The 27,848-nt window shown below is 42.3% G+C and overlaps 1 protein-coding gene across 4 annotated transcripts in view; it reads right to left on the bottom strand.

The window, feature by feature from the left end:
• The window catches only part of HECA (hdc homolog, cell cycle regulator), a 44,962-nt gene extending 18,216 nt beyond the window's left edge, over nt 1-26,746 (bottom strand). For all 4 annotated transcript variants that reach the window (XM_081139535.1, XM_081139536.1, XM_081139534.1 and 1 more), the window contains exon 1: nt 26,269-26,746. In XM_081139535.1, coding sequence (XP_080995661.1) covers nt 26,269-26,539 — 271 coding nt within the window. In that variant the 5' untranslated portion in view covers nt 26,540-26,746. The remainder of the gene's footprint in view (nt 1-26,268) is intronic.
• Nucleotides 26,747-27,848: the final 1,102 nt, after the last annotated feature.

Genomic DNA, 27,848 nt, shown 5'->3' with positions numbered 1-27,848 from the left:
TCTAGACACCAATTTCACCAGGACTCCCCTCTTCCCCTGCATCCTGACCCCCTCCAGCAAAGTCTGGTCTGAACCTTAGTCGAGTCCCCATTCTGGTCCCCACCAGGTGATGACTCAGGAGAGAACGCCTCTCACTCATCTTTGTGTTCCTGGTACCACTGGGCCCAGGCCTGGCACACATCCGATGCTGAATATAGTTGCATTAAAATGACACTGGCACATGAAAGCCACAAATGACAAGCAAAGCAGAAGGAAGAGAGAGATCTGTAATCCTAGACAAAGAGAAAAGACCTGAAAGCACAGAAAAAAAGTAGAAGAGGAAAGTGGTTTGTAAACTGAGTAAATTAACTACAGTCACCTGGTCTATGACCTTTAGTGTCATTTAAGATGTTAATTAGTCAGTTAAACAAAGTTCAGTTGCCTTAATCTTCAGTCCTTCAGAGGAATAGCCTTGAAGAGATGACTCTGAAATATAATGGCAGTAACCAAAGTGATACTAACCCAAGACTAATGAAATCAAATTAAAGAATGCCCTAACTATACTTTGCATTCACAATATCCAAAATGTAAAAGTTTAAATGCTGACATTGACTTGATATTTCTTTAAAAAGTATTTTCACATTAAAAAAAAAGGTTGACTAATAAGGAAAAAATCCTATTTAAAACTTTCCAAAAGAGCTGCAAATGTACCACTAAACCAATACTGACCACTTCCTGAGTACCAGGTCTTAGGAACTGGAAAGATGGCAAATCCTGCTAAGAACAGAAGTATAAGCCTGGATCACAGAGAGCCAGAGCTCCAAGTCCCTGTCCCTTTAGCCTGGTCTATGATCATCACAGCCATTCTCACCTGCTTCCTACCCTACAAGACTCACGAAGAACAACCCCCACTCCAACCTACCAGCCCTATTTGTTTACATCTCAGCCACTTTGATGTGGCCTTGTGGCTAGTCCTCAAAAAAAACACAAAGCTAAGGGCTTGTTTAATACCAAATATTATGTGTACCAGACACCTCCCCCTGTTACACAACTCCAGGCTGAAGGCAAGGCTCCCAAGATTAGGTGAGTCACAGGGTGGGCCTTGGGACAGTGGAGGACTTCAGACAAGGCTTCTACAGCACACACAGCCTTCCGCACACAGCCTTCTGAGGGGTAGGCTGGCCTCTACACTCAAAGGCATGGTTTCCTTAGAGGCCTGCTTCAAACTTATCTCCCAGCCTGGTTCCCCTCTACCTGTCCTCATTGGAAAGGCATCTAGAAGGTGTGGAGCAGTTTGATGTGGAGCAGTTTGATGTGGAGCAGTTTGCTCACCTGTTAAGTGAGTATAAACAGGCCTGCCCTCACTTCAAATACAAAGGTGGGCAAAAGTAGGTTTATAGTTGTAATACAAATCAACCTGTAAGTAATAAATAATAATACAATAATAAACATCATGTTTCGCGTACTCACAACTGTAAACCTACTTTTGCCTACCCCGGTACATGTGGAAGCACACTGTAAACTGTAAAGTTGCATAAAAACTTTTCTGTGCTGTCTTTACCATAACTTTATACTGTGTATCTGGCTCCCCAAATAAATGCAAACTGCTCCAGTACATTTCCTACTTTTTCTATCTAATGTTTTAGATACACAATAGGTGTTTTTAAGTAAATGCATGAATAAGGCCATGCTGCTTTTTAAATTTTCTAAGCCTTACAATTAAACAAAACATATAGGAAAAGATTTTGTAACTGTAAGAAACAGCAGTGGTGCCATTCAAAATGACACATAAGAAATTAGCAGTAATACAGAAACATCTGATTGCTTCCTGAAAGCTGTCTCTAACTTTACAAAACTCCCAGCTGTCCCACAATGGTATAAATGGAATACAGGTTGAAATGATACAACTAAACCTTTAATGGAGGAGGGGGAGAGGGGAGAAGAGAATCCCACATTCCCAGGGGCTTGTGTCACACACATGCCTTGGGACATTAGTCTTAAGCCGTGATAGTTTGACCAACAAGCAATATGGAAAATGTTCCTTTATGCAGAGTCAGCATTGTTTTTTAAAAATGTATATAAGCCCTCCAGTGCCTGTTTTTACAGCTTCATCATCAAATATTCAGTACTCAGCTTCTATTTCTCTCTGCCCAACTGAAAATAATTAGGGTTCACCTCACCCTGGGCAACAATCCCAAATAGTTTTAAGTCTGGACAACAGGGTGACTACGCTGAGGTCACTAGGGCAGTGTCACACCCCCATCCTTCACATCCTCTCTCTCCCCCTACAGTCAGGTCTCTGGGCCCCACCTATTAAAAGGGGAGTATCTGACAGTAATCACACTGGCTGCCCAACAAGCCCAAACCCCCTGATAAACTCATTCACAGAAACAGGTGCCCTGTAAACCACGCACTGCCATCTTCAACTTTTTACCTGTGAAATTAAATGTTTTCACCCTTCTTAAAATAGCTGCAAGCATCAGAAGCAGGTGGGGAAGTGAGGGGAGGTAGGGGCTTGGTCCTATCCATCCTTGGAAATCCACTACTGTGAAAATCATGAGTGTTCAATGTCTTGTTGAAGGAAAGTAGGGCCCAACCAATTCAGTACTGCAGGTGACCGAGTGCTGGGGGATGGAGGCTACAGAGCGACTGCTCAGGTCCAGATGTGCTCTCAACAGATCTCCTAGACACGGCCCCGAGCTTCTCTTTGGGTGAGAGCCTGGTCCTCACCCTTACTCCCTCAGTTACAATCCACTCCATGCTCCTCTGGTATCCAGTAACCAAATGCAAGTATTAGGGGCTCTGAACAACGATTTTATTACACAGATCTTTTCCATACAGCAATTCCTCTCACATGGGATACATCTTATTGTTTGCTGAGCAAGTTCCCCTCAGAGCATGAAGTTCCATAAGAGGATCTTCACCTCCAGCCTCCTGTGAAGCCACAGAGCGTGGGGACTGAGATACCGCCTCTGGTGCCAGCCAGCCTGCATCTGACTCTCAGCTCTGCAACTTACTAGTTCTCAGATTTTGGCAAGTAAACCTCCCTGTGCTTCTGTTGTCTTACCTGTAAAATGGCTGAAAGAACAGTGCCTACCTCAAAGGGCTGCTGTGAGGATTAAAGGAGTTAAGGCCCTTCAAACAATGCCTGGCATATAATAAGCACTATTTAAATATAAGCAGTTATTAAAAGCCCTACCACCTGATGTGAAAACCAAATGACTGAATGCATTTAGAGCAAAGCTACAACCAGGAAATAACCATCCTATCTCCATACAAAAATAGGTGCAAGAAATATATTTCTTCCCCACAACAAAAATGCACAATTTAATTCAATAAATATTTACTGACCAGTTTTAAAGAAATAGAAGCAAAATTCTCTTCTAACCCCTTAAAGATGTTCTCCTCAATGTCAGACAAATAAAAACGTTGTTATATATATTTTCCAACCTAAGCGATCTTTTCCAAGCCTAGGTAACAGGAATTCATAAAGCATGGCTGCATTTGATTCATGGGACGTGTTCCTGAAGAACTTAACATAATTCAAGACATTATCCCACAGTCTGGGGATAGAGTGTGGGGAAGGCATCCTCAGAACACATAAATCTGCAGTCACTTTGCTGTCTTGTTGCTTTACCGAAGCTTATATTATCAGCATTAGCTCTAATAGTTCTCAGCTGCACCTCGCAAATAGACAGCATAGCATATCATACTGTGTTTGATCACATTTCTGTTCCAAAGTTACTAATTTTCAGGATGTTTTTCAGCACCAGTATTAGCACATTTGCATATTTTAAAAGCCATAACAACAATCTAAATCATAACGGTTCATTTTAAAATAACACAAATTTCACCAAAATCCTTGAAATTCTAAAAAACAAAAACAAAAACAAAACCCAAGAGTTCACATTATATATTGCCAAGGGTTAGTAGGTTTTTTCCTAAGAAAAGTTGATGCCACTGGGTAACAAAGCACTTTTATCATTCAGTTGACCTGCTAGCTTTGAAAATATAGACGGTTTAATACATAATTTGGGGAGATGTATCCACTGAAATTATGCAGGTAATGTGAAGATTCTATTAATATTATTTATGTCATTAGTTGAAATTTGCATAATTCAGTCTGCATATAATGGGTTCACACTGTACTAGGAATGAAATTAGCAAGCTACATTTCTCTTGCTAAGCATGACCTTGAGGGTGCTGGATAAGGGAGAACTACACCACACCCCAGCATTACGTGTACTGCATGCACTCACCCTGAAGGAAAGGTAGGTCCAGGAGCTCTCAGAACCAACTCACAGTCTCTTAAGATAGGAACAGAAGTCCAGATACATCAATCTTTAAAGACTCCAGAAAAGACTTCATGTCATCCTTCAGCACTATTTTCTACCTTTAGCACTATATTCCAATTTTAAAGCATTTTTTTGTGTATTCTGAAACACTGCAGAACTTGATTTATTACCCTTGTCAACATCCTCCCCTTTGCCAGCACAAATATTCAAAATGTGGCCATAATCAAGACTCCTAAATCAAATTTTTATATATGATCCCTATTTACCACCTAAGTTATAGCACAGCATCTCCAAAATGTTGGCCTGCTTCCTCTCTCTTGGTGGGCGCAAAATGGTACCTAGAGACAAAAGGCCATGGTGGAGTGGGCCCCTCCCCTTACCTCTGATTCCCAATGGACTCAGCTGAAAAGATGAATAACTTTACCTCCTCCCTACTCTGTCCAACAGGTAAAACATATGGCTGCATGATTAACTGGCAACATGGGTCATCTGCAGACCAGGTACCTGTCACAGAATACAAGCCATAACTCACTGCTGTTCAGTATCTTCCAAAGGCTCAACTGAAACCATTTTTAAGAATGATTTCATAGGTGATGTCCACATACTCCTCTAGATCAGAGTCCTGGTGGAGTGGTTTGGCCTATACAAGATTTTTTTGTTATGAAATGTAAATCCAACTTCCTTTTAAGTACATCATGCACTCTCCGATCATCCAGACCTCCACCCCAGCCCCTTTGATATATACATTCATATATGTGCCAGGACCCTAGAAGTATGTGGCTATGTGACCCCTGTGCTAGAAATATCTATCCCTCAGTTAAGCCAAGTGTCACAGAGCTGATTACTAGGACCACATTGTTTCATTCCCTCGACAGACTGCTTTTAATGACATGAGCAGACTTAATAAATTTGTTTTATTTATGAAAGGGTATTGTCATGGGCATTGCTCAGTACTTTACAATGTCTTATAAATGGCTAAGTGACTGTTTTTTGTTTTGTGTTTTTCCAATGGATACTGCAGAGCACATTACTGCTTCTGTTTGCCTCTTCCCTCTGTGTGCTAGAAATCTGAAAGCCAAATTTGTGACCTACCTCCTGTAATGACTCAGGACATCCATTATTTTTCTTACAGTACTGTCCCTATTACTAATATTCTCATATTTATTATTTATCTTACAGTATTACATGTATTTTTGAAAGCCACTTTATTTTTGGAAGAAGGACGGTACAAACAATCAGAACAAAACTCTTCTGTAACTTTCAAATCAGTTGTACTACAATCTGTACTTGACAGGTGGCCAAGGTTCTCCCCTCTCTCTTCACTTTCCAGTCTACCAGAGAAGGGTGAGAAGTGAGAGGGGAGGCCAGTGCTGACCCACTGGTGCTAGGAGCCCCACAAACACAGCATCCTTCCTGAAGGGCTACACTCTCTGCCATGCCCCGTGCTGGCTCCTCAGAGAAGAACCTGTGGCACCAGTACAACAGCTCTTGGTCCTGAAGGCGCTCATCCCACAGCTCTTACCCCCTACACCCTTGGCTCAGCTCCTTCAGCTTCACTCTGCTATTCATTCCTGGGCCTCCACCTGCTCCCACCTCACCTACTTTCTCTCTCAGCTCTTCTCCCAGACACATCTTAGGCTGGCTCCTGTCACTCAGTGCTCTGCCAGCCAACTGCGCCCTGCTGTCCTTCTGGCCCCACCTGGTCCATGCAGGTCCCCCTTACCCCCGCCACCAGCTCCCAGCCTCACTGGTGAAAATAAGACATAGTGAAGTAGGCTTAGATTCCTCCCAAGTCTACCCCACCTTGTCTTCTTCCAAGGGGTCCCCTCTCCTTGGCTCTAACCCATAAAGCCTAGACTCCTCGGGGTGTTATCCTCATGTAGGCCCAGTGCTGTCTCCACTTAGCCCTCAACAGCATCCTCTTTACTTCCTCTTCTACCCTCCCCCTCCCTCACCTATCAAACCTGGGAATTCATTTCTGACAAATATGAAGAGTCTCATATTTACCTGAGAAACTAGATCTAAAAGGAGAAGCAGAGGAAAAAGCAACAAACGGAGAAATGACAAGTGATAAAGATATGACCACATAGTCTGAACCTGCTGCTGGATCATATCACTATTCACAACTACAGAGTCAAACAGATTCTATCTTCTTAGGATGGCTACTTAAGAAAGAAATGTAACAACTTAGAAATCTAATGAGATATCACCTCACACCTGTCAGAATGGCTACCATCAATAAATCAACAAACAACAAGTGTTGGCGAGGATGTGGAGAAAAGGGAACCCTCGTGCTCTGTTGGTGGGAATGCAGATTGGTACAGCCACAGTGAAAAACAGTGTAAAGAGTCCTCAAAAATTAAAAATGGATTGGGGAGAAAAAGGGACATCTGTAGTATTTTAAACAAAAATAAAATTTTTAAAAAAATTAAAAATGGAAAACTACCTTAAGACCCAGCAATTCCACTTCTGGGTATATATCCGAAGAAACCCAAAACACTAATTCGAAAGAATATATGCAACCCTATGTTCACTGCAGAGTTACTTTTAATAGCCAAGATATAGAAGCAACCCAACTACCCATCAATAGACAAGTGGCTTAAAAAGCTGTGGTACATAAAGACAATGGAATATTATTCAGAGCCATAAAAAAGAAATGAAACCTTACCATTTGCAACAGCATGGATGGACCCAGAGGGTATTATGCTAAGTGAATAAGTCAGACAGAGAAAGACAAATACCATATGATTTCACTTATATGTGGAACCTAAAGAGCAAAATAAATGAAGAAATAAAACAGAAATAGACTCATAGATACAGAGAACAGACTGATGGATGCCAGAGGGGACGAGGGTTGGGGGACTGGGTGAAAAAGGTGAAGGGATTAAGAAGTACAAATTGGTAGTTACGAAACAGTCACAGGGATGTAAAGTACACCACAGGGAATATAGTTAATAATATTGTAATAACTATGTATAGTGCCAGATGGGTACTGGAAATATCGCGGAGAACACTTGTAAACTATGATTATCTAACCACTATGCTGTACACCTGAAACTAATGGAAAATAATATTGAATGTAAACTGTAATTGAAAAATGAAATTTAAGAAAAAAAATTTTTTGAAAAGAAATGTCAATATAACAACTTAATAGTGAGAATAACAGACACTGGAGTAAACAGAATGATGAAAAATATAGAAAAATACACACAAATGAGTATTTGGAAACAGAAAATATTGATAACACTCTATGTACAGATGTGATGACATCAGCATTCCCAGTTTCCTCTTTTCCGTTCCTGGACTCCCCCCCCCCCCCCCCCCGGGGCCTTCCACTCTCACTAAAAAACAATGGAAAGAATATCCTTGGGTGCCAATTAACAAAAATGAAACAAAACAAAACACCAGGGTTTAGCCCTGGTCTGCGTGGCTCAGTTGATTGGAGCGTCATCCCATACATGGAAGGTTGCAGGTTTGATTCCTGGTCAGGCGCATACCCAGGTTGGGGGGTTTTTGCACAGTTGGGGCATGTGCAGGAGGCAAACGATGGATGCTTCACTCTCACATCAGTATTTCTCTTTCCATCTCCCTTCTTCTCTCTCTAAACTCAGTCAGTGCTTGCCTTGGGTGACAATTTAAAAAAAAAACAAAAAACACCACGGTTTGTCAACACTTACTACAGAAGAAAGGAAATACAAGGAGTCTGAAAATCAGCTAATTATGACCAACAATCAATGTGAGTCAATTCAAATGATGTTTCTGAACACCTGTTATGTGCCCAGTGAAGAGTGCAGAGCTTAGCACAAGGAATGCAAGTGATGACTAAGATCATAAGCCATACTATGTTCCTATTTCTTTGAGTATCTTACACTTTTTGTTGAAAACTGGACACTTTAAATAACATAAGGTGGCAACTCTGAAAATCAGTTCCTTCTACTTCATAGGATAAACTATTGTGCTGTTGTTTATGTAGTAACTTTACTGGACTAATTCTATAAAGTCTGTACTATTTAGCCATGGGCAACCACTGACGTGTCTGCTCAGTTAGCTTAGTGGTCAGCTAATGACTAGACAGAGCAAATCTTGAGAGTGCTGGATCACAGAGAACTACACAGCACTCACCCTGAAGGAAAGAGAGGGCCAGGAGCTCTCAGAACCAACTCACAATCTCTTAAAATGGGAACAGAACTCCAGATTAAGTATATGTGTACATGCACGTGTGTGCATACATGTAATGGCAGAGAAACTGTCCAGATCATTGTTAAACTGTCCCATTTTTAAAGACTCCAGAAAAGACTTCATGTCATCCATCAGTACTATATTCCAATTTTAAAGTATTTTCTTTGCTCCTTCTGAAACACTGCAGAACTTGATTTATTACCCTTGTCAACATCCTCCCCTTTGCCAGCACAAATATTCAAAATGTGGCCATAATCAAGACCCCTAAATCATTATTTTTATATATGATCCCTATTTACCACCTAAGTTATAGCACAGCATGCCCAAAATGTTGGCCTGCTTCCTCTCTCTTGGTGGGCCCAAAATGGTACCTGGAGAAGAAAGGCCATGGTGGAGTGGGCCCTTCCCCTTACCTCTGATTCCCAATGGACTCAGCTGAAAAGATGAATGACTTGACCTCCTCCCTACTCTGTCCAACAGGTAAAACATATGGCTGCATGATTAACTGGCAACATGGGTCATCTGCAGACCAGATATCTGTCACAGAATACAAGCCATAACTCACTGCTGTTCAATACCTTCCAAAAGCTCAACTGAAAGAAACCATTTTTACGAAAGATTTCATAGATGATGTCCACATACTCTAGATAAGAGCTCCGGTGGGTGGTTTGGCCTGTAGTGTGTCTTACTAAACTAGTACAAGGTTTTTTGTTATAAAATGTAAACCCAAATTCCTCTTAGGTGCATCATGTACTCTCCCATCATCCAGGCTTCCACCCCAGTAAGCCTTCCACCCCAAAGTCTCCAAGGGGCTGTGCATGTATGTTGGGGCACACCTTCAATGCTTCAACAGTTTGCAACTCTGTTTCAGCCATTACTTTCCTACTTCTGCAGAGCCTCAAGGTCAGCCAGAGAAGAGAATGAGGGCCTCCTCAGGTCTTTCCTGGGCATGTGCACTGGTCTTCCAAAGCACCAGGAATATATCAGAGCTTTTCAAAGCCCCTATGGATATCTTATTCCCAAGATCATTTCTCCAAGTTTTTGGCCCACTTCTTGTTTGCCCCAAGTGGTATCACTGCTGCAGTCAGTTGCCATATTAAACAATTACTGCTGATTGTTTTCAACAAACACCCATGCATAGGGCTTTTACCACTGGATAATCTCCTAGTCAGGTCAAACAAAGACAAGCCCTCTTAATGAGGCTTTACTAGGGAGCTTCCAGGAAGGTCAAACAGTGACAGTTCTTTGGCTTTGGGGGAGCTCCTAACCCGTTCCTCCCCTTCTAATGACTACTATGCTGTCTGTCTTAACGCTACCAGAGTTAGGGAGAGGGAGTGGAAACAGAGCAAGTTAAAATACAACAAAATTCACTGTTCTTTACAATTCATTTTTTTCCCTTGAATGAACACTCCTAGGATTATCAGTTAATTTCTAGAGTTCTAAAAAAGTTGATTTTGATCATTTTTGCCAGTGTTCTCATTGCCTTTATGGAGAAGCAGACTTCTCAAGGTCCTTGTTCCCAAGGTCCAGAAGTGCTTCTTAATATAAACTTAAGTTTATGTATATTTTTTATAGAAAAGTGTGATAGGATGACCAATAAAAGACTTTCAAGCAGGACACTAGTCCATCTTAGGATCAAATTCTGGGTAAGAACTGAATAAAAATAAAGAAAAAATGTAAATTTCTCACTATTTTTTAAATGGCTGATAACGGTTATTGAGTTAATAGGATCTTTGTATTCTGTTTAAATACATTAAAATGCCAATGTTTACAATGAATTGAAAACTGTACACTCTGCATTTATGTAAACCTTTAAAAAAAAAACTGATGTGAAAACATTAAATGTGCAAGCGGGACTCTTGTTTTTTCAAATTCTTTTAGGAGATAAACAAACAAAATTGTCTGATCACCACCTTCACATCAGCCTTCTGAAAATTACACTATGTTTACATCATGCACACATTCAGGAACCTCAGAAACCTCCAGACTGAAGTCCCAAGTCCCTTGGATGTGTTCAAGGAACTCCACAACTAGGCCTCCTCCTTCCTCTCTGCTGGATCACCACGAGGCCCAGATGCAAAACCTCTGCTTCTGCTTTGATCCAAAGCAGATTAGAAGGAGTGGACACAGACTGGTTAGAAGACTAACTGAAGCCCACTGGTGCCCCATACCACACCTCAAATTCACTTGGTGTTTAAAAATCACTTCTTGCCTAATGAATATTTTTTAACTGAAAACTAAAGAGGCTTTAAAATAAATTTTCTCAAATATTTTGAGACGTCTTCTACTAAAAAAATTTCAAAGACACTGTCTGATATATAAAGAAAAGTTAAAACAAAAATATTTTTTTCAACTTGTTTCAATTAACATAGGAGCTACAGTAAGCTCACTTAAGCATATCTATCTTAACCTCTGACTTACTTTATCTTTCCTTATATTATTTTAGTGTAAGACTGCTCCAAAATGCATAGTAAGTTGAGTACATGGTGATTACATTCAGTTAAACATGTTTTTATGCTTAGAGTAGGGTTTAAACACAAGGCTTTTACTCAGACAAACCACTCTATCCAAATAAACATGGAAGCTTCACATTCAAAAAAAGAACCAAAACAAAACAAAACAAAACAAAAAAAACAAAGTGAGCCCTTCAACTATATTTAACAACTTGGGTTTTTAACATTCGCTCAATATATTTAGTTTATTCTCCTAGACCCACTCTTTCCTTACTTTCAGTTAAAACCCACAAGCCTACCCATTCTCAAATTTGAACTAAACAAAAAGCTTTAAGCTTCTATTTTACCTATTTTTTATTCCCATTCTGGCCTCAACATTCTGATAACGATATATCAGTATTGATATAAATATATCATTACTGCCCGGCCAGGCATGGCTCAGCGGTTGAGCGTCGACCTAGGATCCAGGGGATCGGGGTTCGATTCCCAGTCAGGGCACATGCCTGGTTGCGGGCTAGGCAGCCGATCAATGACTCTCTCATCATTGATGTTTCTATCTCTCTCTCTCCCCCTCCTTTCCTCTCTCTGAAATCAATAAAGATGTGTTTAAAAATGTGTGTGTGTGTATATATATATATATACACACACACACACACACATATATATGTATATATGTGTATATATATATATATATATATATATATATATATATATATATATATATATCATTACTGACTACAGAGTAGAAATTCCTATTTTCCTTGTCTAACAGAGGCCATGTTGGGATTCAAAAGGACATGGACCCAAAATAAGCCTCATTTAGGCTGAAAATCAGGATGAAGATTGTAGTTTCACAGTTATTCCCAAATGTTTCTTTAAAAATACCAAAGTTCCACAAACAGAAATAAAGCAATCCCTTGGTTCAGATTCTACAAACTCTTACTGAACCTCTTTCAGGTAATCTGTTAGTGATCTGCCCAAGATCACTCAGCTAGTAAGTGGCCTTCCCTTTTCCATTCTTCTCACCCAAAGCTATGATCTGATTATACGAAAGTTGATTCAAAATGTTTAATACCCATGTGAATCCTCAGAATTACTTAAAAACTAGGTAAAAAGAAAACCAAGTTAAAGAAGTGCTTAAGCCCAACTACTATAAAGGTTTCCAGACCCCAATCTTTGCACTCTTTAAAAACAAAGATAGACATTCAGGGAAATCTACTTGAGGTAAATCTACTCTAGCTAACAGAATTGCTAAACTAAAAAAAAAGTCACGAGCAAAGGTCTTCTTGTCAATCAATGAGAATAAAGCAATTTTCCTTGGAAAGAATGTAAAGAAAAAGCATTCTATCAGCATAAAGACTATCAAATTGAGCAGCAAAAAAAACACTGACATTGAGAAACAGAAACTCAGCCTACCTTTCCTAGACCCTGTATTTAAATCAATGAAACCCCAGCACAAAGTGCTCAATTCATTTCCCTACCTTTGTTTTCCATGTACCTTTTCTGCCCTGCTGAACTCCCTGAAAAATATACTTCTGCTCCCCTGCCTTCCCTTCCAAACAAACCTGGGAAAATGCTTTATAGCAATCCCTCCCACCCTGGCAATCACTAGGCTGGTATCTAGGCAGAAAGACAAAGCTTTTGCCTGGGGGCCATACTGCTGGCCTGTGCATCAGCAACCAGCAAACAAGTTACAGAATCTGTTGCAACAGGGAAAGACTTGTCAAAGGAGAAGGTGTGTCTAAGTCTCATACATGCCTCAGTAAAAATGAAAACTAGACTTGAGTCAGTCATGTGTATGTCCTGGCACAGCAGTGCACCACCTAAGTACACTCAACACAGCATGTTATGTATGATATGACTTGCTTTCAAGAGACTATCATAACATTTCCTAATGCAAAGTAAACTCAAAGTTTAGACCCCACTGATACATTATTAAGCCAGTGATGTCCTTTTAACTAGACGTTCATTCCTTTCTCAATTACTAACTGTTATGAAACACAGATATAATTTTATAGTATGACCATTCTCAAAGACTGGAAACTATTCATTTCTAAATTAGAAATGAATAAGAGGGAAAAAGTAATATATCTTTTATAAAACAGTTACCAAAAAATCTAGAAATGTTGCGGTAAGAGAATTTGTCATATTACATAAAATTCTATTAAAATATGCAAATACACACAAATGTATATGTGATTATATTTCAAATTAATTCTAAATAGTATTTCCAACTCTTAATGTCAAGAGAAAAGCATTTCAAATTAATTCTTTAAAAATTCTTCCGCCCAGCCAGGCGTGGCTCAGCGGTTGAGCGTCAACCTAGGATCCAGGCAACTGGGGTTCGGTTCCAGGTCAGGGCACATGCCCGGGTTGCGGGCTCGATCAATGACTCTCTCATCATTGATGTTTCTATCTCTCTCTCTCCCTCTCCTTCCCTCTCTCTGAAATCAATAAAGATATATATATATTTTTTTAATTCTTCCAAGTAATCCTTAGGTTATATATCTCATAAAATGTTAATAAGTTATGAGGAAAACTGATTTATTCCAAAGTCAAAATTTTCAAATCTGAGTATCTCAAAGATGAAGCTTACACATTGTTTTTAATCAACCAAATCCCAAGAAAAACAATGAATTCAATATAAACATATTGATACATTTACATATATACACTGATACATATTATACATGCCAAGTATCACATGCCTATAGAAATTCCTTTGAAAAACTCCATAATACAGTTTGGTATAGTCACAATTCTTTTATTTTTTTGAGGTAATCATTGGTTTATAACATTATGTAAGTTTCAGGTGTGCAACACTATACATCAACATCTGCATGTACTAGATCACGCTCACTACCAAGTCTAGTTTCCATCTGTCACCATACAATTGACCCCCTTTACTCAGTTCACCCTCCCTCCTCCACCCTTCCCCTCTGGTAGCCAGCAATCTGCTGTATGCCTCTATAAGTCAGTTTCTGTTTTGTTTCCCTTCTTCCTTTTGTTTTTTCTTTAACCTAATTTAAAATGTAAAATCTAAAAGGGAAGTAAGGAAACAAATCAAAGTCACACGTAAGCATTTCAATGCTTTTACAATAACACTTAAAACTCCCACTCTGTAAGACCCTAGAGGCAGGTAAAGAGCAGGAGGCAGAAAGGCCTGAAATTAATCAAAATACAAACTATGTGAGTCATGATTACAAATACAGGCAGCTGCTCAGAAATCGTGTAGTACAGTACAACAGGCCAAAAGCAAGTTTCTGTTAATCAAATGGTTAAAATCACAGTGGAATCTGCTGTTATAATGAAACCTGGGGACAGGATGATTCACAGATCATAACAAAACAATCCTCGAGTCAGCTATACTTACGCTGGTAAAAGAACCCTCCCCAAGGCTTCAGCTGCCACAGTCCTTTCCCACCCTGGAGTCAGAAAGGTCTTTTGCAGAAACTCCAGAAGAGTTCGACTTACTCAAGGAGCTGGACTTGTCCTGGACCAGTAGGCAGGCACTGCACAGTCTCTGGGAAAATCCACACAGCAAGAGCTCCCAGATCTGAATGTAATGAGAAACTAAAGGCTGTCCCCCCAAGGAAGCGGAATAAGGATTTTAGGAACACATTCTCGGCAAATTCCATTGGGAAAAGCAAAGATCTGTCTGGGTTCCTCCAACTAATCGGAGTGTGCATTCCATTACTAGCTGGGAAGCAGCCATACTACCACATGACAAACTAAAAACCAAAAACCCAAACAGAAAAACACTAAAAACCCCAAATCTTGACACAACTATTTGCTTTTTCAAACAGCTCTACAGTTTGTTTGTAAAGATTTAGTCACAAACAATATCATGTTATCCTTACTTTCTAAAGATAAGAACATTTAAACTCAGAAAGGTTCATCGGCCTTGCAAAATGGCAGATCTCAAGCTATAACCAAATCTCAAATCTCACACTCTTTAGAACAAGCAAGCAATCTGGGAACCTTTTCCAAATCTCAGACATCTGAGAAGGCACAGGGGCTGACAGACTCGGCATGATGTATGGGGTGCAAATAAGCTCTTGTTTCAATTGAGTGCTATGTTCTCATTTTATTAACATACCAATGTAATTTCAATCCAAGTGCCAGAATGGGGAAAACTAGAACTTTCTTATGACTCAGCATTTAAGTTTGCTATCACAAGAAGGTTATGGGCAATTTAGCCTATAAGAGGTCTCACTTTGCAGCTTGGTTCTTGAGAAGAGGTGATAAGAAAATAATGGGCCTTTATGTACAAGTTTCAAAGTCCTTGGAACTGGCTAGAATAAAAACTGCAAGGGATTTTAGAAATGTACAAAAAGTGATAGATGTTGAGCACTGAAGCTCGGTTGTTAATTGGACAGTAGTGGTCAGGGAAGCCGAGGGTCAGGAGGAGGTCAAGGAAGGTGACAGGAGTTGCAACCAACTCTGTAAAAGAGCCTCTAAAATTAAATACAAAAAGGAAACAGATCCTTAGAAGAGTAACAGCATTACTGTGCACTGATACCCAAATGAACTCAATCAAACACCTTATGCCATATCCAACCACTTTTCCTACAAGCAACTTCACAAACAACTTGCCTCTCTCCCCTATCTTCCTCTTGAGGTTCTCTCTCTCCGTGGACGTTCTGTGATGGTACAAAACTGTAACATTTCTAACCAATAAGAACAACTAAAACAGCAAAAAGACAAACCATAAAACAGAAAAAAATGTACAGCAGAAAGTATCCTGAATATACAAAGGCTTTGTGCAAATCATTAAGAACCCAAATATCCCATCTATAAAATGGACAAAAGATACAAACAGAAAAAAATGCAAATGAGCAGTATACATATAATCCAACAAATGCAAGTAAAAATAACAATGGGATGTGGATTTTTTTTCACCCATCTGAAAATGGTCATCAAAATCTATGCTGAGAATTGTGAAGAAAGGAGAACTCTGTGCAGGCCCAGTGTTGGCATAAAGAGGTTAAACCCTTTCCAGAGAATGGTTTGGTCATGTGCACCAAAGCCTGGAAAACCACAGGCCTTGTGATCAGTGATCCCTCTTCGAGGACTTTAGCCCAATGAAGATAATCAGTTCTTAGTTATGAAATGTGACCCATTCAGAACAGAAAGGGTCAGTTCAAATGTTCATAATCTCCACAATTACAAGAGCAGGAAGTCCTATCATGAGAAGCAATCAGATCAACCTGAGTGTATGAGGTGTGGGCAAAGTGCTTCCTTGTTCTGGTGTTTTCTTGTTTCACAAATTTAATTTCAGTTCAAGTGCCAGAATGATAAGTATGAGACCTTTTAAAAGCAATTTAAATGGCTCTATTGATTCTTTCACGTTTTTATGCTGAATTTAAGTCCTCTACTTAAAAACCTGTTCATACGTTATGCACATGTGTGTGTCAGTCAAGATGAATCCATCATCAAATAGAATCCAACTGTGGCATCGGGTTGGGCCCATCTCCCTGATCCAAGTGTGCCTTTCCTGCAAAAGAGGAGGCTGTCCTCAAACACAGACTGCATACTGCTAGGTGTCACACCTGGTCTTAGTAAGCTCTCATAAAGGTCAGTGGCAGTATCATCATCATTCCTATGGCTGGTAATGGCCACTTCTCCTTTCTTTTGATTCTACAGGTTTTGCAGCCCCAACAAACCTACCACCCAGGAGTCTAACCTCTTTTATTTCCGTACTGCAAAACATCATCTGCACTCTAAAACTGAAGGCCTAACAGAGTCAAACCATATCACGACATGGCGAACTTTACTGCCCAATTAAAAGGAGATCTGAGGGGTTGGAAACTAATTGGAAGAATTCCTGGAGCTGCCCCATGTTAGATGTGCACGTTCTTGCCTCCACCACTGGAGGACACTTCCTATTCTCAATGCCAAGCTGTCTCCATAGCTTCTGGCAGCACTGTGTCTGTTCATTAACAACTGTCACCAACCATCCCAGTCTCAGTCTCTCAGATTACAAACTGCACCTGCTGCCAATCAAAAATAGCCAGAACTTGCTTCTGTACATTCCCATTTCCATTTCTACCCAGACGTTGAGTACTGTCAGCATAACAAGGAACGTGTCACTTTAAATAAGAAATTGTGTTATAACAGAGTTCTACTAAATATTGTACTGAAATAACCATCACATTCAGGAGTGCTGATTTAGAAACCTAAAATAGTTTGTGATTCAGTTTCAACATGAATGTCGAAGGATTCTCCTGAATGCTTTAACTTGGAGGGACATGACCTAAAGCATCAACAAACTTAGGCTTACCCTTAGGGGAAAATGTACATTTTAAATTCAGCAAATATCTTCCTTACTTATATGAGCAATTTGATATCCTGCTAACTGCTGTCTAAATTCATCCCCTTTATCAGCTTTATAAAGTCATATGCCTTAAAGCTGCCTATTTCTAATAAATTTCCAATAAAATGAAAAATAAAAATCCTGAACTATGATACTGTCTTTTGCTATCTGACTATCTATAATTGCTATTATGGGGGTAATGTGATTTGAGCTGCAATATATTTTGAAGGGGTCCAGAATGTCTCTGTGGACTAAAAATTATTTTGAGCTGAAGGCATTTGAGTTCCTGAAATCTCCTATCTGCTGAAAAGCAGAACCTCTCAAAAGAACTCAATTGTCATAAATCCCCTCCCCCTAGGAGCAACCAGGGAAGACTGACTCTTTTTTTTTTAATTTATCTTTATTGTTGAAAGTATTATAGATGTCCCCCTTTTTCCCCATTGATCTGCTCCACTCTGCACCCACCCCCCACACCAGGCCTTCACCATCTTCACCACACTATTGTCTGTGTCTGTGGGTTATGCATATATGTGTATAAATTCTTTGGTTAATCTCTCCCCCCTTAACCTCCCCACACCTTCAGGGAAGACTGACTTCTTATCACCAGAGATGAGTCTCCACACCACACTGAAACACCCACTGTCACAAAACTGTTCTCTAAGAGCCCATTTATCTTTCCAAAAAGTTATTTGTTTTCCTATAGGTATCCTTTCTCCCCCTCCTCTTCTATTAAGAAGTCATTTGTTTTCCCATAAGTCCCCTTCACCCATGCCATTCTCCTATTAAGATGGTATATAAGCCACAAAATCTAACCCCTAGCCCGTTTGAGTAACATTTTTTCTGTGAATGAAATCTGACTTTTCTCTTTCTAATCTACCTTTTAATTTGTAGGGCCCCAAATACTGAACCTAATAGGGTAGAGAAAAAAGTTTTTCTTGTCTGACAATTTAAATCTATGAAATACACTGTATTATGACTGTATATGAGAACCATGCCAACTCTCTTACTAATTTCAGTCTAAACAATTATATTAACATTTAACACTTCCTCTTTGAGTCTTCCTCTTTACTCACTTTTCTTTAAACTTCCTCTTAATCTTTCTTGTTTCTAACTTCAATTTCTATAATTGTTTTCAAGTATTATCCTCGTAAGTCTAATTTAGCAGAAATAATTTGTTTTCCCTTTCTACTTCTGATAAATCAGAACATATAATTATTAAGTATTAGAAATGTTACTTTTTGCCAGTTTATAAAAACCTCTCAAGTACAATCAAGTAAAACATCACGCTGATTAAATAAAGCAAGTTGCTATTTCACCAACTACTGACAACTGGAAGCTTTCTGAAACATACAGAATTAAAACACACAGTCACTTTGTACAAAATAACGACATCCCCCTCACCACAGTCTATTGTTTTAAAACTGATTTAATGATGATAAAAACAAAATGACAAACCAAGATAATTAGTCCAATCTGGCACAGAGATTATACACTTTGTACCAAAGTATGGAAAATAAACCATAGGGACAGTCCCGCTCCCTCCGGAGAAAAGCCTTTCTGCTCAGATGGCCCCAAGCCCTCCCTTGGCATTTGGTTCTCTGAAGTTAACCTCAATTAGCTAACCTCCTATGGCTCAGAAGCACAGGGATGCTGGTGCCCACAATTAAGACAGACTTTCTACACAGCAGCCTTGGGAGCTGCGAAGTACCATCCTGCTGTGCAGAAACAGCAGTGTGTGCAGCCTGCCTACTGCTTTACTGAAAAATCACAATCATGGGTCCATGGCAGGCTGGACGGCGGATCCTTGACTAGCTGTATCAAAAGAAAAACTGCCAAGATAACCATTCCATTAAAATGCACAGTAACTTTATAAGCTTGTCAACAACCTATGTTTATTTCCTTTTGCAGGTTCAGCTGACCTTGTCCCTGCTGACAAACCCTCAGGGATAGCTCTGCACTGGCTACAAAACATCCAGATTTGACTGCCTAGCTCCCTCCCTTGCTAGCCATGTGTCCTACGAGACTGCACCTCAAACCAGCCACAAACTCCTGGCAGCTACCAGAACTCAAGGCTCTTTCCCACCTCCCTCTGACTGAAACATCCTTCCTCTGTTTTCAGAGCTAACTGCTTCTCTTCCTGCAAGACTCAGCTCAACTGTCCCTCCTCCAGGAAACAAATTATTTTTTCCACTGGGCACCCACGGCACATTACCATGGTTCCCAGCACTTACATACATATCTCTATCCCTGCTGCATCATGAACCCATGGGAGTGTAGATTCTGATACCTATAAGTACAATTCAAAATTATGCTTCCAGTTATAGAAGACAGTAAGCACATAATAAACGTTTAGTAAATGGGTGAGTGCACAGAATAAGCAAACAAATGAACAAGTGAACTAATGAATGAATTTTCTAATTGTTGCCTGGAGAGAAGAGGGTATTTGTTTAATTCTCAGTAATTTTAAGCCCTGGCTGATCCCTAAAGAACACACTGGGCCCCTTAACTCCTTTCAGCTACTTTTCAACTCCACATGCTCATTTCACTTCTCTATATCTTCATACTTAATCCAATCCCCATACTTAATCCAGTATTTTACCACCTCAGAAGATCCTGCACTCTACTTCATAGCTGCCCTTTTGTAGTACACATAATTACCTACCTGCACTTGTTTATATAGAGGCTCCCAACTAGACCAAAAAACCCCTGGGCCCAATTCTTTTGCCCTGATAATCCCAGAGCCTAACATAGTGCCTGACAAGAAGCAGACACTCAATATATATGAGATGGTTACGTGAATGAATGAAGTAATGAAGATGTAACAATTTTCACACTTTGCTTTTTACTTTTTCTTTTCTCTTTTAACTAAACCACCTGATATTTCCAGGTAAACTATGATCAGACAGAGATGAGGAAAGAACAGAAGATCATTTACAGTTAAATCAGTACTTGAATAAAAACTTGTATATACCAGTCTTTTTCTATAATAATATTCACAGACCCTTCACCACCACCTTACTGTCTCTCAGTGTCTGTTCTCAACAGCATAATAGTTTAACAACTTTTGTTCCTGAATAAGGTTGAAAAAAATCACAAAACTTATAAAGCTATTAGTGACCATACCTGTCAGGCCATATATTTTTCTTAACCTTCAGAAACACTCCAAAGGACTGCATTTAGAAAATGGGGACCAAAAAGGGTTAAATAACCCGCCCCAAAGTTACTTTGCTAGTAAGTTGTGGCACTTGTAAGTAAGGTATATACGCAGGTCAGTCCAAGCCACATGCTTTTTGACTAAAACTTTAAAAATACTAGGCCTTACTTCTGAAGATTAGAATAATAGTACAGACAGGATTTCAAAAGCCTATGCTTTTATCTTCACTATTACCAGCTGCTAAAATATTCACTATTATTAGATATTTTGTTGAATCCATTAACCACCAAATCACTGAAGAGCAGAGAAGTCCCAGCAGAAATAAATGCAGCCTTGGAAAGTCCTCATAAGTGTGGCGGAATCTGCTCCATGCTGTCGGTCCCAATGAAGCCCTCCTATTGCTGAGATATTTTGGTGTTCTAGCAATTCTCCAACATGCCTTTAAAACAGTAAGAGCCAGAGACTAGCAAGGCCATAAGGAAAGGGCACTCTGACCACAGCACGGTCAAACTTTCTATAGGCCATCTGTCAACATGTATTAAAAGTCATAATAATATGCATATCCTTTGACATAGCAAGTCCACAGGTAAGAATTTGTCCTAAGGAAGTAACTGGATAATGCCCAGACATGTATGAATAAGAACATTTGATGAATAAGATCAAATAACAGCAGAATGATCAAATTATCCAAGAAATATCATGGCATATTATGCACTCATTAAAACTGGTGATGCACCTGTAAATTTACTGCTCTGCTAAAATGCCCACAAAATACTGCATGTGTAAAAAGCAGGTTATAAAATATATGACTCTCTTTTTTCTAAAACTGTAAGAAAAAAATTTAAAGGCTACAAGAACAGGTATCAAAATGTTAACAATAGTGATCTAACTGGTAGGATTATGTGTTTGACTAGAAAGTCAAAAAGAACTTTGCCTATCCTCTTTATTTTTTAAATTTTCTTCCATAATGCCCAATTTATGATTGGTAAAATAATGAAATGACACAATATCTTTAATTAAATCAATACCTTAAGAATACCAAAGAGCTGGTGATCAAAATCAATCAGGACAGTTTTTCTTTCCCTAAAGTTTTCCTTTCGCTACCTTCAAGTTGTTTAAATTGTTCATAGGAAGATTAAGCTACAGAGAGTTCCCAGTTTTATCTCCTGTTTTCAGTTTTTTACAGAATGATATATATTCTTGGACTTGAAGGAAAGCTAACATTGAAGGTTTACCTTCTAGAATTCAAGCTCAGGTTCTTCAACAAGAGAGAAAGAGTAAGGGCTGCATAAAACACCATTAGCAAAGCACAGAAAAGTTCTTACTATAATATACAAAGTGCACAAGATGAATCTTTGATGGATGAGGCAATATTTTTTACCAACGCCCATTACAAAAGTAGATTTCGAAGATAAGATCCAAAAGTAGCAGATATTTTTGAAGATCTGACTAAAGTAATTTCTAGATAAGGCAAGAAAATTTCTTCCAAGGCCATAATGGTGCTCTCCATACCTTAGACTCTCAATAAATATTTCTTGATTAGAAAATAAACAGCAGGCAAACACTCTTCATTTTCATTTTCCTTCCAATTGATATAGGCCTCAGTATGCCAAAAATACAAATCGTGTTTATAGGGAACAGGTGGTGCTCCAAAAATCTATTTGTAAACAGATGTATGGAATTCAGAACACATATTCCCATCAAAACAATATTATGATGGGGGGTAACTCCCAGCCTGGCCCATGAAGCCTATTTAGCAGTTAGTGAGAACTATCCCACACCTGTATTTTAGGTGAATGGCACTAGTGGTCTAAGTGAAGAAATCCTTAATGTTAGGGGCGTAAGAGAGGCTCTCCTTCACTGGGAACCAAAGGCTCTCAGTTCAGTCCCTCTCCAGAGAGGCTCTCCAGCTAAGAGAACTCTCCAGGTCATACCTTCTTCCCAAAGGCAGCCCAGGTCCAAAGAACCAGTCAGTAGGGGAGAGAAGGTTTAAAGGCCCTGCCCCCATGCCTCCAGGTTAAATAACCCTGCAGGGCTATCCCAACTCCAGAGCTCCATTATAACTGCACCACAGTTCAACTCCTCCCCCTGCCCAAACCTGCTTCCCTCACTCCACCACTAGTAATGATGCCAAGAGCACCCCCAGTAAATAATTAGAAAATAATTATTTACTCCTGCAGGTAAATCTCCAACTCAGAGACTATTTTCAGGACCTAAGACAAACAGCTAACAGTAAGCTCATTTTATAACTCAGACACTGTTTATATATACACATACTTACATATATGTATATATAAGTATGTAATATATATTACACTTATAAGTAAGTAGAGATAGATATTTTACTATAAACGTATAGGTAAGTACTATAGCCCCAATTTAAATATGCAGAAACTGAGGCTCAAAGAAGTCAAATGACTTGCTCTAGATCATATGGTAAGTAATTTGAGGAACCAGGATGTGAATCTAGGTCTACCCAATGCAAAGCCAATCACTATGTAAACTCTCCATCTCCTAAAAAGAGCTGTTGAATGAGTTAAAGCAGACTCAGCAGCCCAGGGGTTACAGTAGCAGTCAGGAATGAGTGGAGTAGTGAATCATGGTCATCCAGAAAACAGGAATTTATAAAAGGACCTGGGATCCAGGCCCATTGAAAACTGGATATTATGATCAAGGGTTCATATATTTTTAGCCCAAAGCAAAGGGGAAAAAAAGGAAGTCTAATGGAACCAGAATCCCAGAATGAAAACTACATGACTATAATCAACTGCATGCTTACTAGATCCTAAAAATAATGATTGGCAAATCTTGTCCATCTACAATCAAAATGCTACAATATGTGCAGACAGATGTTTACTATGTAGGAGGAGGATAGTGTGTCCACATCTTTTACTCCAACCCCTGCAAAAAGCTTCATAAACATACATAAACAGTATCTAAAAACGTACTAATAGCTCTGGCAGTGTGGCTCAGCTGGTTGGAACGTTGTCCAGTACACTGAAGAGTTGTGGGGTCTATTCCCAGTCAGGGCACATACCCAGATTGTAGGTTCAGTGCCCAGTAGGGGTGCATATGGGAGGCAACTGATTGATGTTTCTCTCTCACACTGATGTTTCCCTCTCTCTCTCTCCCCCACCCTTCCTCTTTCTGAAATCAATGAAAACATATCCTCGGGTAAGGATTAAAATAAATAAATAAAAATGTACTAATAAATTTCTTATTGGGGTACAAAGTCCTTACTATTAATATTCAACTTACCCAAGATGGACAACTACAACTGGTTCAGCTTCTTCAACTACAACCAGACCAAGCTTCCCCAAGCTTTCGCTGGGTAGTACTCTGCTTTCACAGAACAAGCAGTTATTGAAACCTACTGACAAACACGGAAAAACTAAGAACTAATAGTACCCTGGCGCGATGGCCACACTGCCCAAGAATTTACAAGACCTGAAACCATTCTATAAACTCCAAACAACTACAAATAAATACTATTAACTTCAAGTGAAGTCATTAAGTTTGTATGCTTGTGATCTGCAGACTCCAACAGTGAGAACAAACCTTCTAAAGTTTCACGGCATGCAGATTTACAACATCCTTGGAAGAACTGTTTGAATCTATTATCACAGTTAAGTAAAATATTATAATATACTTAGAAATTCTATGATAGTCCCATTAACGTCATTTGAAAATTCAAAATAATTGAGCCTTATCAGCTGATTCTGAGAGTTGGCACATACCTATTGCCCCTTCCTTTAAAAATTCACCAACGCCACTTCTCCCATCCCTTCATCCTAACACACAGCTTGAAGTGGCAAAAAGAAAAGCACCTGCCATTTCCTTACTTTGCACACAGGAGGTCTCAGCATCCGAGTGCAGTTACCAACTGCAGTCAGAGTTCTTCGAGTGAAGGTGGACCATTCACTGGGAATTCACACCATGCCAGCCTCACTGAGACTTCACCAAGAATTCGGCAACCATGAACTTCAGCTCACTTCTCTAATACACGTCAAGGCTGTAGCTTCTCTAACCCTGATGACGGCGACGTTTGGCCCATTTCTTCCCTTTTCCCCCTACTCAAGGAATAAAACAAGCTCCAAACCAGAAATAGGTAACTTCAGAACTGCTAAATATACCTGAGTCTAGCATTTCAGAGGAGAGTAACAGGGACTCAGTAACTAAATTAACGTTACCAAATGAGGCGACACCACCAGCCTGAGAAACAGATTTCCTCACACCACCGAGGGGTCTCCTCTTTTGCACTAAGGAGGGGAGGGGACAGCCAATGTGTAGCTTCCTTAGGGACAAAAGCAGCAGGCAAGCCACAACCACCCGCAGAGCAGGCCTGCAAGCTGCAGGAGGACCAGGATGCCCTCTCCATCACCGCCGTGCCCCTTCATACTTCACATGGTCCTTGTGACGCTGCAAGTGCTGAATATTTTCTGAACGAATGAACGACTGCTATCACGTTCACCACTCTTCTTGAGGAACTTCGCTAAAGCTCTTACACATTTAACAAGCCTGTAAAACGACAAGCACCAGGGCCTGGGTGGGGAAAGGCCTCACAATAAGCCTATGAGGGAGGGAGGAGGCAATATACTCAGGATATTTCTTTTTTTCAATTTGAGGCTCAGAAAGACTGACCTTCCCAAGATGGCAAAGTTCTAACTGGCGGAGCCAGGAGTCGTGTCTTCCTCCCCCTCTGTCACAGCAGAACCAAAATGAAGTTTAGAGCTAGGAAAACAAAGGACAGGGAGAAGACAGTCTGGCCGAGCGCTGCGGGACGAACACCCGCACGGGCAGTGCCCCTGGGAAACCCCCGTCCCGCACCGGGCCTGCCGCTGTCGCCCTGGGGGCTTCTCCGAGCGCGGCGCCCTGCGGGAGAAAGCGACCGCCTGACAGGCAGAGTGGACTCAAAGGCCCAAAGCCACAGCTCACAGCCAGGAATAAAGATCTTCACCTCCGCCCACCACGAACCACCGACATTCCCTTCCCTGAGGAACCGGCGGACCCGAGGAATTCGGAGGAACTGTCCACGTCAGTCAAGCGCTTGGCCCTCCGGCAGATGCCTCGGCTCTGAGGTGACATCGGCGATGCCGGCGCACGGGCGCGACCTGCCCTGCGCTCCTCAAGGGGGCCTCCGGGCGCCACCGGAGACTGCCAGGCTTCCTTCTACACGCGAGGCGGAATTAAACAGAGGATGGTTTTTTCTAACTCCGGGCTGAGAACGGAAGTCAAGTTCAGATTCTCTTCCTTCCTCAAGCGAGCAACAGAATTAAAGGGCACCCCCACCCCCACCCGCACACACGCGCACACACACACACGCGTGCACACACACGCACGCGCGCACACACGCCCTACAGTACAAATGTCGCTGGGGCCTCTTCACCTGTGGCAACCGACACGCCAGCCGGGATTTGCTGGGATTTAAGGCTCTTCACTCTGGGGGAGCGCAGGGAAGAATGAGCCGGTGCCTAAGTTTTCAATCGGATCATTCTTCTCAACTTGGGCAGCTCTCCCTTCCTTCCTTCCTTCCTTCCCTCCCCCTCCCCCCGGGCGGGCGCACACTCGGCCGGGCCAGCGCGGGCACCTCGAGCCGGGCCCGCGGGCGGCGCCGCCGCGGACGGGCGGCCGGTCGCTCCCCGTCGTCCGAGGCGCAGGCTGCCCGGGGCGCGCGGCCGGGGCGCGGGGCGGACGCCGGGCCGGGGCCGCAGGTCAGTGGTCGCCGTCAGGCGTGGGGACCGCGAAGGGGCAGCCGCGGCGGGGCGGAGGGGCGGGGTGAGCACTTCCTGACTCTCGCATTGTCCACGCATCGCCCGCACCGCCCAGGGCCCCGCCGCCGCGCCGTCCCCGTCGGGGAGGAAGTCGGCGCCCGCCCCGTCAGCCCGGGCTTACCGTTCTTCGAGTCGCCCGCGGCTGCAGCTCCCGCGGCGGCGGCGGCGTTGGCGGCGCCCGGCCCCGCGCCTCCGGTGCCCGCCGCGCCCCCGGTGCCCGGCGCGCCCGCCGCCGCCGCTCCGCAGCCCGCCGCCGCCGCCAGGGCCCCCCCGGCCGCCGCGCCCGCCGCGCCCGCCGCTGCCAGGGCCCCGGCTCCATTTTCCTGCTCGTCCCCGCTGCTGTTGGCGCGTTTGTTTTTGCGGCCGCCTTTACTGTTTTTGGGGTTGGGCATCTCGGGAGCGTCCAGGTGCCCGGCGTCAGCGTAGGCGGCTCCCCGCGGCGCGGCCGGCCCCCGGACCGAGAGAGCGGAGGGCGCGGGCCGGCGGCTCCTCCGGCGCCCGTCTAACCGCGCGGCCCGCGCCGCGCCATCCCGGCCGCCGCGCCCTGCCCGGCCTCCTGGAGCCGGCGCGCGGCCACCCGAGGCTCGCAGCCGCGCGGGCGCCGCGGGCTCGGGGCGCGAGCGAGACGCTCCGGAGCGGGAGGGAAAAGGCGGGTCTCCGTCTTGTTTTGATTCGGCTGCGCTGACACGCTCTGGCCCCGCCCCGCCCGTGACGACACTGGGGACTCGGCCTGGCCGCGCCCACCAGGTGACCTCACGGCGGACTGACCCTCCCGCGTGACGTCACGCCCCGCGCTGAGTCGGCCTCCTTCAAGTGACGTCATCCCGGCGCCCTCGCCCCTGGCCCCCTGAGCTCGCGCGAGTCTGGGAACCGCCGGCCCTGAAACGGCCTCGCCGGTCAATCCGATGGCATCTGAAGTTATTCGGTGGCCTCCTGACCTTCGTGTAACGGAGGCTTAGCACACTAGGGTCGGGAGAAACCGGCGGCGAGCGGAGAAGGCATGGAAGACAAAGGATTTGGACTTCGGGTTAATAATCCATTGAAAAGCGTTGCCATTCAGGAGCAGCCTAGGATGCAATACTTTGAGAAACAGGATTGAGTTTCTGACAAAGCCCGGGTCCCTGAATGGGAAGCCGGCACAGGCTAGGGCGCAAGAGTTCTTTCACACAGGACTCACCGCCCACGGGTGTAGCTGAGTGTGGCTGTGGCCCAGAAGCAGGCTCTGCCTGGGGGGAACCCGACATCCCTGCGGAGAGGACTGAGCCGTCCTGAAAGATGGGTGGTCACTTTGTGAGCAGGCTGAGATTAGAAGGTGACACCTTCGGTGAGAGGCAGACCTGAGGGCAGAGGGCCCCTGGGAACACTTGCACATGGTCTTTTTCTGTAACTCTTTTTCTACGTTTTTGCATATCAGCTCCTTCCCTTGCCCCAGGTCCCAGCTCCAACACATCACTTCCTTCTGGAGGATATATCTGAGGCTCCTTCTGAGAAGAGCTACCACAAGTATCACCTTTTGTATTTCTCTCATCCATCTCTAATTAGTCACTTTATATATTTACTTATTTTCTATCTCCTCGCTCAAATGAAAGCTCCGTAGGGTAGGAGATTTTTCCCCTCGTGGACACGTCAGGGAACAGCTAGCATATATTTGTTGAATGTATAAATAAGTCTTTTCTTATGAACTGCGGAAGAAAAACTATT

The sequence above is a fragment of the Miniopterus schreibersii genome, assembly GCF_964146895.1.
Source record: "Miniopterus schreibersii genome assembly, chromosome: 6".
Classification (NCBI taxonomy): domain Eukaryota; kingdom Metazoa; phylum Chordata; class Mammalia; order Chiroptera; family Miniopteridae; genus Miniopterus; species Miniopterus schreibersii.
The sequence above is the reverse complement of the archived record's forward strand: the minus strand, read 5'-3'. Positions and strand labels throughout refer to the sequence as shown.